The following is a 12,365-nucleotide window of genomic DNA, read 5'->3' on the forward strand; positions in this document are numbered from 1 at the left end:
TTAGTTATAGCACCTTACTTCTCTTATTTTCCCATCACGCCTTTCATTTTCCCCCTCATCTCTCATTTTCTCCCTTCCACCTCTCATTCCCCCCTAACACTTGTCATTTCGACCTCACATCTGTCATTTTCCGATCACTCCCCTATTTTCCCTCACTCTTCTAATTTTGCATTCACACCTTTTCATTTTCACCTCACACCCCTCATTTTCACCTCACACCCCTCATTTTCACCTCACACCCCTCATTTTCACCTCACACCCCTCATTTTCACCTCACACCCCTCATTTTCACCTCACACCCCTCATTTTCACCTCACACCCCTCATTTTCAACTCACACCCCTCATTTTCAACTCACACCCCTCATTTTCAACTCACACCCCTCATTTTCAACTCACACCCCTCATTTTCAACTCACACCCCTCATTTTCAACTCACACCCCTCATTTTCAACTCACACCCCTCATTTTCAACTCACACCCCTCATTTTCAACTCACACCCCTCATTTTCAACTCACACCCCTCATTTTCAACTCACACCCCTCATTTTCAACTCACACCCCTCATTTTCAACTCACACCCCTCATTTTCAACTCACACCCCTCATTTTCAACTCACACCCCTCATTTTCAACTCACACCCCTCATTTTCAACTCACACCCCTCATTTTCAACTCACACCCCTCATTTTCACCTCACACCCCTCATTTTCCCCTCAGTATATACATGTTTGTCATCTCCCTTATATATAGTATACACCTGTATGTCATCTCCTGTATATAGTATATACCTGTATGTCATCTCCTCCTATATATAGTATATACCTGTGTGTCATCTCCTCCTATATATAGTATATACCTGTGTGTCATCTCCTGTTGTATATAGTATATACCAGTGTGTCATCTCCCCTGTATATAGTATATACCTGTGTCATCTCCTCCTGTATATAGTATATACCTGTGTCATCTCCTCCTGTATATAGTATATACCTGTGTCATCTCCTCCTGTATATATTATATACCTGTATGTCATCTCCCCTGTATATAGTATGTACCTGTATGTCATCTCCCCTGTATATAGTATATACCAGTGTGTCATCTCCTCCTGTATACATTATATACCAGTGCGTCATCTCCTCCTGTACATATTATATACCAGTGTGTCATCTCCTCCTGTATATATTATATACCTGTATGTCATCTCGCCCTGTATATAGTATATACCTGTGTGTCATCTCCTCCTGTATATAGTATATACCTGTGTGTCATCTCCCCTGTATATAGTATGTACCTGTATGTCATCTCCCCTGTATATAGTATATACCAGTATGTCATCTCCTCCTGTATATATTATATACCAGTGTGTCATCTCCTCCTGTATATAGTATATATCTGTGTGTCATCTCCTCCTGTATTAGACCTCGTTCATACGTTATTTGCTCAGTATTTTTACCTCTGTATTTGTAAGCTAAATTGGCAGCCTGATAAATCCCCAGCCAACAGGAAGCCCTCCCCCTGGCAGTATATATTAGCTCACACATAGGCCGGCGTCACACTAGGCGTAAGACAACACGGTCCGTTTTTTACGGCCGTAATACGCAGAATTGTTCCCAAAATAGTGATCCGAATGTCATCCGTAGGCAGGGTGTGGCAGCGTATTTTGCGCATGGCATCCTCTGTATGTAATCCGTATGGCATCCGTGTACCCGCTCTAGGCTATTAATATCTGCCCTCAGTCACTGGCTTTACCACTCTGGCGGAGAAAATTGGGCGGGAGCCCACGCCAATTTTTTCTGCGATTTAACCCTTTATTTTACAAGCTACAGCGCCAAAATTTTACACATACACACTACTAACATTAGTAGTGTGGAATATGCAAAAAAAAAAAAAAAAAAGGGATATGAGATGGTTTACTGTATGTAAACCATGTCTCATATCCTGTCGAGTTTGAGAAGGAGAAAGAAAAAGCCGGCAATTGAATTACCGGCTTTTCTATAGGACACGCTGCGTATTTCTCGCAAGTCACACTGCTGCTTCGTGTGTAATCCGTATTTTTCTCGCCCCCATAGACTTTCATTGGCGTATTTTTTGCGCAATACGCTGACAAACGCAGCATGCTGCGATTTTCTACGGCCGTACAATACCGTATATTACGGATGCGTAATATACGGCTGATAAAGAGCGGCCCCATAGAGATTCATTGGGCCGTGTGTAATGCGTATTTTACGGACGTATTTTCTGCGCTCATACGTCCGTAAAACTCGCTAGTGTGACGCCGGCCATACACATAATAGACAGGTCATGTGACTGACAACTGCCGTATTTCCTATATGGTACATTTGTTGCTCTTGTAGTTTGTCTGCTTATTAATCAGATTTTTATTTTTGAAGGATAATACCAGACTTGTGTGTGTTTTAGGGCGAGTTTCATGTGTCAAGTTGTGTGTTTCGAGTTGCGTGTGGCGACAGGCATGTAGCGACTTTTGTGAGTTGTGTGGCGACATGCGTGTAGCAACTTTTTGTGTGTCGAGTTGCATGTGACAGGTTAGTGTAGCAAGTTGTGTGCATGGCGAGTTTTGCGGGTGGCGAGTTTTATGTGTGGTGCATTTTGAGTATGTGCAAGTTTTGTGTGAGGCAACTTTTGCATGTGTTGCAACTTTTGTGCATGTGGCAATTTTTCCGCGTGTGCAAGTTTTGCGTGTGGCGAGTTTTCCATGAGGTGAGTTTTGCGTGAGCCTAGTTTTGCATGTGGCGAGTTTTGCACGTGGCGAGTTTTGAGCGGCGACTTTTGTGTTTCTACATTTATGTGGCGAGGTTGGTGTATGTGTGATGAAATGTGTGCTGAGGGTGATATGTGTTCAAGCACGTGGTAGTGTGTGGTGCATTTTGTGTGTGTGTTCATATCCCCGTGTGTGGTGAGTATCCCATGTCGGGGCCCCACCTTAGCCACTGTATGGTATATACTCTTTGGCGCCATCGCTCTCATTCTTTAAGTCCCCCTTGTTCACATCTGGCAGCTGTTAATTTGCCTCCAACACTTTTCACTTTTTCCCCATTATGTAGATAGGGGCAAAATTGTTTGGTGAATTTGAACGCGTGGGGTTAAAATTTCACCTCACAACATAGCCTATGACGCTCTCAGGGTCCAGACGTGTGACTGTGCAAAATTTTGTGGCTGTAGCTGCAACGGTGCAGACATACACACACACGTTCAGCTTTATATATTAGATATACCTGTAAGTCATCTCCCCTGTATATAGTATATACCTGTATGTCATCTCCCCTGTATGTAGTATATACCTGTATGTCATCTCCTCCTGTATATAATATATAGCTGCATGTCATCTCCTCCTGTATATAGTATATACGTGTATGTCATCTCCCCTGTATATAGTATATACCTGTATGCCATCTCCTCCTGGCTGTCAATTTGCCTCCAACACTTTTCCTTTCACTTTTTCCCCATTATGTAGATAGGGGGCAAAATTGTTTGGTGAATTGGAACGCGCGGGGTTAAAATTTTGCCTCACAACATAGCCTGACGCTTTCGGGGTCCAGACGAGTGACTGTGCAAAATTTTGTGGCTGTAGCTACAACGGTGCAGATGCCAATCCCGGACAGACACACACACACACACACACACACACACACACACACACACACACACAAACACATTCAGCTTTAAATATTAGATATACATGTGTAGTGACATATGTCTAGGGTTATATGTGTAACTAGCAGTAGTTGAACATCTGTCCTGAAGGCTGCATGTCTCACCCAGTTGTTAATATGTATTTTCCGGAGACAAGCAGACTTCTGTCTCCAAATCTCACCAGGGGGTCTAGCTAGGACCAAGAAGAAAGGGTAACACTTGACACCTCCTAGCTCTTGGAAGAGATGTCAATTACGGCCTGATAGTATCTCTGTGAGAACGTTTACACAATGGATCTCAGGAGAAAATAATATACTCATTGGTAGCGCAGCCGTGGTCCAATCAAAAAACAAGCAATTATGATATTAACCTGAGGGGCCGGTCTAGAAATCTGACCTCCAGACCAAAGCTATAAATTTGGCCTGTATACCTAGCATTGTGTTCACATAATGGGGGCAGCCGAGCTGGTGTGATCCAATCTACATTCATCCTACCCTCAGGGAGCAGAAAGCAGACTATCAAGTTAGATGATTTCTGTAAGTTTTCTCCTGTTATTTTATACTGTTTTGCATAAGTTGTATGTCTTTTTATTATCATATTTTTTACCTTTTCTTACTCTAAGCACTGAACCTTTTTGTATTAAAGTATAAACTTTAACAAGTTGAACCTTGAATGTTCTAACGAATCCATAGCCTAAGGTGTGTGAGCCTTATGAGTGGTAGACAGTATTAGTAATATTTCCGGGACTCATCGCCCGTGTATTCGGTGAGTGGTGGAGGCGTGTATGAGCGGGTGTGTGGCCTGAGTCGGTGTGCGATTTATGCTCCCATTACAGCATGGGACATAGGTTGAATGCTGGACTGAGAGTGGAGAGATAGATTAACCCTTGCAGGCACAATCCCAAGTCACGTGCTGAGAGCGGGTACGTGACGAATTAGTGACACCACGGAGTGGGGATCCGTGACACCAAGTAACTAAATTAATGCTGTATGTGCCATGGTTCAATAAGCGCCTGCCTATTCAAAAAGTGAGAACAAACCGCGTCACGCACGACTACACTGTAACCGTGTGACAAACGACCACCACTAAATAAATAAATCGGTGTTCCCTTGTAGAGCAAGTGTCAGGTGGCAGCTGATGAAGCAAACTATAGGCACATGGCAGGGTGCCCAGCACTGCAGAAAACTGCACAAGAGCAGAGAAGATGTAGACAAAGGGGAGCGTATAGCTAAGGATAGTCTATGAAAGAAGATTGAAAAGCGGCAATTCCATTAAAAAAAAATTAATTAAAAAGAATCTATCTGAACAGTGGTGATTTTGGGGTATGTGCGAACAACATCTTTCAGGAGAGTCCACTCCAACACACGACTAAAACAACATGCTATAAAAGATTCTGTTCATTTCTATTTTAATGTTCAGTCTTTTGAGGGTCTTTTAAGCACTACAGGCTCTCAAAGACACCGATTCGTTAAAAGATGTGAGCGGACGATTCTTAAGGCGTTTTTCACGCTGAATATGCTTTATCACTTAGAATATATTCAATGATAATGCTGAAAAGAAGCCCGGGCATGCTTTTAAGCATTTTTGATAGTGTTATTGCTTGAAAAACTGCTAGCGGTCTCTTTATTGTTGAATGGACTTTAAAAAGGAAAAAAATGCTGTAAAAAACACAAGAAAAAAAATTATTCCAAAAATGCTGAAAAAGCACTTCGAAAATAATAAAAAACCTAAAAAATATGCTTCAGAAAAAAAAATGGCTGCATTTCCTGAGGCTTGTGTTATCTTTATTAGTGACCAAGCAAACAAATAAAAAACCTTTAACGTCTTCACGACATGCACCGCACATGTACGGCACACGTCGTATCCCCCCCTTTGATGTGGGCTCCAACGGCGAGACCACATCTTTCCCAGCACGTTAGCGGTTTTGAACATCTGACATGTGCCCAGAAGAGCCGCGGGTGGAATCGCAATCCACCCACGGCCATTAACCCATTAATAGCAGCACTTAACATGCGATTCTGGTAATTGCGCGGGAAATCCACCCACCGGTGACCCCCATCGTGTAATCGCGGGTCACCGGTGGGTTGGCATGACAACCAGAGATCTCCTGGAGACCTCTATGGTTGGCATTGCCGGATTGCTATGAGTGCTTCTTGGTGGTCGGCAAGTCAGAAATTCTGCTACATACAGATGATTTGTCCCTCCCTATTCCCCTGCAGTCAGTGCCCGGCGCCCGCATACTCCCCTCCAGACACAGCTCACACAGGGTTAATGCCAGCGGTAACGGACCGCGTTATGCCGCGGTGTAACGCACTCCGTTACCGCTGCTATTAACCCTGTGTGTCCCCAACTTTTTACTATTGATGCTGCCTATGCAGTATCAATAGTAAAAAGATGTAATGTTAAAAATAATACAAAAACCAAAAAACCTGCTATTCTCACCTTCCTTAGTCTGCCCAGGCATGCGCGTCTGCCGCCAGCTTCCGTTCCCAGAGATGCATTGTGAAATTACCCAGAAGACTTAGCGGTCTCGCGAGACCGCTAAGTCATCTGGGTAATTTCGCAATGCATCCTGGGAACGGAAGATGGCGGCAGCCGCGCATGCATCGCCAGAGCTTCGCTGGATCCCGGCGGGTGAGTACATAACTATTTTTTATTTTAATTATTCTTTTTTAACAGGGATATGGTGCCCACACTGCTATATACTACGTGGGCTGTGTTATATACCGCGTGGCTGCTATCTACTACGTGGCCAGTGTTAGATACTATGTGGGCTGTGTTTTGTACTGCGTGGGCTGTGCTATATATTACGTGGCCAGTGTTATATGCTGCATGGCCTGTGTTATATACTGCGTGGCCACTGTTATATATTGCGTGACACCAGTATTCGGGTATTCTACTGTATGTATGTATGTATGTATGTATGTATGTATGTATGTATGTATGTATGTATGTATGGCAGCCACATAGTATATAGCACAGGCCACGTACTATTTGTCTGCTATATACTACGTGGCCTGTGCTATTTACTATGTGGCTGCTATATACATATTCTAGAATACCCGATGCGATAGAGAGATAGAGAGATAGAGAGATAGAGAGATAGAGAGATAGAGAGATAGAGAGATAGAGAGATAGAGAGATAGAGAGATAGAGAGATAGAGAGATATATATATCTCCCCTATTTTGCCTCATTCAAAATAAACCAGTGGAAATAAAATCATACACATATTTGGGCGTTGAGAATCACCCGAGCAAGATAAATATATTATATATGAATTCACCTGGCGTAAACGGCGTAGCGAGAAGAAAAAAAAAAAAAGTCATAACGCCAGGATTACATTTTTATTTATTTATTTATTTTTTTAAGTGTAATAACAGGCGATCAAAAGATCGCATCTGCACCATCATGGTATTAATACAAACATCAGTTCAGTACGCAAAAAAATAAGCTCTCACCCAGCCCAATATCTCAAAAAATGGAGACGGGTCTCGGATAATGATGCAATTTTTTTTTTTATTTATTTTTTTTTTAAACAAACTTTGGTTTTTTTTCACCACTTTAAAAATAAAAGAACCTAGACATGTTTGGCATCTCTGAACTCGTATTGACTTGCAGAATCATAATGGCAGGTCCGTTTTAGGATTTGACGAACATGGTAAAAAAAAAAAAAAAAAAAAAAAAAGTTGCAGGATTGCACTTTTGTTTTTAAATTTCACCGCACTTGGAAATTTTTCCCATTTTTGAGTACATAATATGGTAAAACCAAATGGTGTTGCTCAAAAGTAAAACTCGTCCTGCAAAAAACAAGCCCTCACATGGCCATATTGACGGGAAAAAAAAAAAAAAGTTATGGCTCTGGGAAGAAGGGGAGCGAAAAACAAAAGCAAAACAAAAAAAAAGGGCTCCATCATGAAGGGGTTAAAAGGGTTTCCCATAAAAATACAGCTCTGGCAAAAATTAAGAGACCACCACATCAACACCCTGTCATGGGCAGCCCAATCTCCAGACCTGAACCCCAATGAAAACCTTTGGAATGTAATAAAGAGGATGATGGATAGTCACAAGCCATCAAACAAAGAAGAACTGCTTACATTTTTCCACCAGAAGCAGTGTGAAAGACTGGTGGGCAAGCATGCCAAGACACATGAAAGCTGTGAATACAAATCATGGTTATTCCACAAAATATTGATTTCTGAACTCTTCCGGAGTTAAAACATTAGTATTGTGGTTTCTAAATGATTACGAACTTGTTTTCTTTGTATTATTTGAGGTCTGAACACACTGGGGGGTTTTTTGTTTTTTTTTTAATTTTGACCATTTTTGTCAGAAAAAATACAAAATTTATTGCTTGGAAATTCGGAGACATGTTGTCAGAAGTTTATAGAATTAAAGAACAATTAACATTTTACTAAAATATATACCTATAAAGAGAAAAATCAGACAAACTGAACATTTTGCAGTGGTCTCTTAATTTTTGCCAGAGCTGTATATATTGTGTATATGCCTGTGTTCTCTGCCAGTCTCATAGCCAACTCTTCCAGGGAGGGAAATTACATGACCCCTGCAGCCAATCTCCCTTCCTAGTTAGGACAGAAATGTGAGCCCTGCAGACGATCTGTGGCCATTGATTGGCTGCAGCAGACATGTGATGTCAAGGGTCAGAACAGCAATCTAAGAGACTGGCAGGGACATAGGCAATGATCACTCAGTAGAGAGGTAGTAGACAATGTTTTTTTTTTTTGTTTTGTTTTTTAGGAACCCCCCTTAAGAAAAATGAATAAATAAATAAGTAAAAAAAATAGACAACCCTTTTAAAGCGCCAATAAACCTAAAGTCAGCAAATTAACCTACACAAGAAGCTGGTAAGATCAATGACACCTCTATTTCATAGCTTCAATACGTTTTAAAATGTGGCAATATGTGAGATTATATATAGATGATGGGAGCAGACTTTTCTCTTTCCCAGACATCCTGTCTATATCTTATACAGTAACTAGATGGCCAGGCTTCCTCAGGATAAAAGTGTTTCTTACAGTTAACGAGGACACAATGATCCGAATGTCAAAAACACTTTAGAATCAAGAGAGTACATCGAAACAATTACCTAGAAAATAAACGTGAGCCCCTCATGTACTCACCCGTTGTAGTGCGCTTTCATTTTAATAAAGTCCTTCGATAAATCCATTTTTGACCCCATTCTGCTCGGCATTATATTGAGAAACTCCAGCTATACGGTGTCGGGCGGTGTGCGGTGTGAACACTTGTAATAAGCAGTCACAGGAGTAGTGATCCAACCAGACTGGGCTTCTACACAGGGAACAAACAAACAATGAATCACTATTTGCATTCCAGTACCATTACAACAATGACAGGGTTAGCAATACTTATCAAGATGGAAGGGTTTTTCCGCAAGCTATATTTATCTTCTAGGGGTCTGTTTACATTAGCCGTCCGGCGGCACTAAACGACCACCGATCGGCTACTTGTAAGGGAACTTGCCCGTTGCAGAACACATGCAATCAAAATTCAGCTCATCTTCAAGCTTGATACATTATAGGTTCTATAGGTTGTATCAATGATTGTTTACAAATACTGTGCATAAACCCGAGGATACAAGTAAGAAGACACATTCACGTGCACCGCTCCGCTCATGATCTCCACACCATTCATCCACCTCGTATAACCTCCCGTGTTCCTGTTTCTGAGGTCCTGCATTTCCCATTAGGATAGATTATTATAACTACAGAGCTTAAATTCTTCCACCTAGGGGTAGAGTAGGCAACTGCCTGGAGCTTGAGGCCAGAAGGAGCACGAAGCGACTTCCACTGCTCCATTAAAGTCAATGTAGTCGTCAGCCAATACAAATTAATCTTGTCACTATAAAGGCTTGTTCACATGCAGCGTTTTTGCTGCAGGGGTAAAAAACAGAAAAAAAAAATGCAATGCAGCGTTCGGTTGCCAGTACCAGCAAAGCGAAAAACATGTATGAAATCTAATGTACATGTTGATTATTTTTTCCTTCTGGAATTTCATTGGACAATGTTTTTTCAAATTTGCAGCACATCAATTTTTTTAAACATTGGCCGACCAAGGTATGAAATTGAACAATACCCGACCAACTCAAGGGCCGACCAAAGTGTGAAAGTAAACAGTGTCCTACAAACTCAATACTCTGCCAATGTCTTAGGTAAACTATTCCCGACCAATTCACCTCCCCCCGCTGATACATTTGTAACTGTATATTTTTTTCATGAACTCATGTGATCTTTTTTGTTTAGAATAGTCTTTTTTTTCCCACAAATAAAAATCTTTTACCACTAAATAATTTGATCAATTTGCTTTTTTACCAAAATCGTTTTATGGTTTCACAAATGTCTTGCATTGGTGTCTTGACACCTTGCATTGTTCGTGCTTCAATGGTGGAAGAAACACCTGAAAAACGTAGCAAAAAAAAAAATCCCAAAATAGCTAAAGCTGATTTTTGTCAGCAACTTCTTTACTGCCAAGAGAGGGTTTTGCCTGCAGAAAAAAAAATTGAATGTGTGAACACAGCCATACACTATGTCACATAATCTTTGGCAATGTTCCCAAAGACTCCAAGTGTGTGACAGTTGCACTAAACATTGGCCACTTAAGGGCACAGGACACATCACATAGGACATCATGAAAGTAACATGAAAACTCAGTAAACAACTATTATTCCATAGTGGGATATAACTTGCAAACACTGCAGAAGTTTCACACATGCATGAACAACTTCATTGTACTTTAAACTTTTTTTATGCAATTTTAAGGCTATGTGCACATCACTTTTTAGCTACACCATCAGAGTTTCCATCTGTAGCCCTGAAAAACAGTATTCATGCGTATCCGCCAAGGAGGATATTGACTTTTACTGAAGCGGACGTCACTTTGTGTTCTGTCTGGACTAATTTTCGGCAGCATCCGTCTTTTTGATATGGGCACAAAAGTGCGAATGACAAGTCTTTGTGCCCAGCTCAAAATGGAGGACACTGACGAAAGCGAGGTCAGACAGGGCACAAAGTCATTATGTCTGCTTTATTAAAGTCACTATTGGATGCAACTGAATCCAGTTTTTCAAAAATTCAGACGAAAGCTCCAAAGGAGCCCCCAATTTGTGGCTAAAATATGGTATGAACCCAGCCTAAGTTGCCCTGTGGGGTTTACCAGGTATTTGATACTGTTGGAAAACCTCTAGGATAGATCTTCCATGCGTATGCCAGGACAAAGGAGACGCAGAGTGCCATCCGGAGGCGTCCATCGGACCCAGCAGCACGAAAAGCATGCAGCAAGGGACATGGATGAGAAACTTTTTGGGGGGAGATATGAAGTTATAAAGAGGTTGTAGGAAGCCACTTCTCGATCTAAATGTTTGGCCCCAATAAGATAAAAACTGCTTATGCTCACCTCCCGTGCCGGCAGCGTTCCAGCACTCGCAGTCCTGGGGCTCTCATGTGGTGGAATGACACGTGGTGCCCGGCGCCGACACAATGGTGTTCACGCCTTCGTATGATTTTAACAGAAAAAGGAAGTCAGATTTACCGCAGCCCTGACATCCTCTTCATGGTCAATTTGACAGATTGGGCACCGCGAGTCATAACAACCGCATGAGAGCCCCAGGAACCCGAGTGCTGACACCGCTGCAATGGCACCGGAAGGTGCACACATACACATATACATACAGACAAGGATCAGTGGGGTAGCGCTCTTGCTTTGTAGCGCTGGGTTCCTGAGTTTAAATCCCACCAATGACAACATCTGTAAGGAGTTTGTATGTTCTCCCCGTGTTTCCTCCTGGTACTCCGGTTTCCTCCCACACTGCAAAGACATAGTGATAGGGAATGTAGATTGTGAGCCCCAATGGGGACAGTGTATATACACTCACTGTGCAAGGGATAATACAGACATCACACTGTACACACACAACGCACTATATATACACACACACACTGTACACATATACACATTGTGATATATATATATACACACACACACAGAGTGTGTGTGTGTGTGTGTGTGTGTGTGTGTGTGTGTGTGTGTGTGTGTTTTATATACACATATTAGTGTACACACTGTATATACACAAGCTGTATACATACCCTTATATACACACACTGTACACACTGTATATACGGTACACGTATTACATATATATCAGTGTATATATATATATATATATATATATATATATATATATATATACACACACACACACACACACACACACACACACACACACACACACACACACTGGAGCTCGCCTAGAACCCAGCAGGTCCTGTCAGCGCCATGAATAAGGGATGACGGGATAAAGTTACCTGCAGTCGGCGGCTACACCCGGACACTCCGCTCACTGCCGGAGCACACACCCGGGGAGATGCGGGGAGCAGCCCGGAGCATGGCTGCTGGAGCTGCGGCTGCGGTGCTCGGAGGTCAGGGTCATGTGCACCGGGCGCTACCTGAACTTCTTACATTCGGGCAGACGCCCCCTATAGGTGAGAGGCGGAGACAGCGCACAAGTGCGACACCTTCCTATACACCTGCTGCACCGCGCCGGCCCCTCATACTACAAGTTACCGGCGTCTCCAGAACCCGCTCACATCCGCCCCGAAATAACTCTGCCGGCCTCCGGAGGAGAACACCCAGTCCGGAGAGCACAGGACTCCCGGAATATGGCGGAAAAACTGTGGTG

General features: G+C 42.4%; 1 protein-coding gene across 2 annotated transcripts in view; it reads right to left on the reverse strand.

Moving 5' to 3' along the window:
- PRKCZ (protein kinase C zeta) overlaps positions 1-12,363 on the reverse strand; it is a 208,129-nt gene extending 195,766 nt beyond the window's left edge. The window contains exons 1-3 of one of the 2 annotated variants that reach the window (XM_077250089.1): positions 11,992-12,362; positions 11,356-11,491; positions 8,791-8,959 (exon numbers count right to left, since the gene is read on the reverse strand). In XM_077250089.1, the coding sequence (XP_077106204.1) occupies positions 8,791-8,861 (71 nt within the window). In that variant the 5' untranslated portion in view covers positions 8,862-8,959; positions 11,356-11,491; positions 11,992-12,362. Of the gene's footprint in view, positions 1-8,790; positions 8,960-11,355; positions 11,492-11,991 lie in introns of both variants that reach the window. The other variant, XM_077250091.1, reaches the window with a different exon arrangement.
- Positions 12,364-12,365: the final 2 nt, after the last annotated feature.

The sequence above is a fragment of the Ranitomeya variabilis genome, chromosome 4 (genome assembly GCF_051348905.1).
Source record: "Ranitomeya variabilis isolate aRanVar5 chromosome 4, aRanVar5.hap1, whole genome shotgun sequence".
Classification (NCBI taxonomy): domain Eukaryota; kingdom Metazoa; phylum Chordata; class Amphibia; order Anura; family Dendrobatidae; genus Ranitomeya; species Ranitomeya variabilis.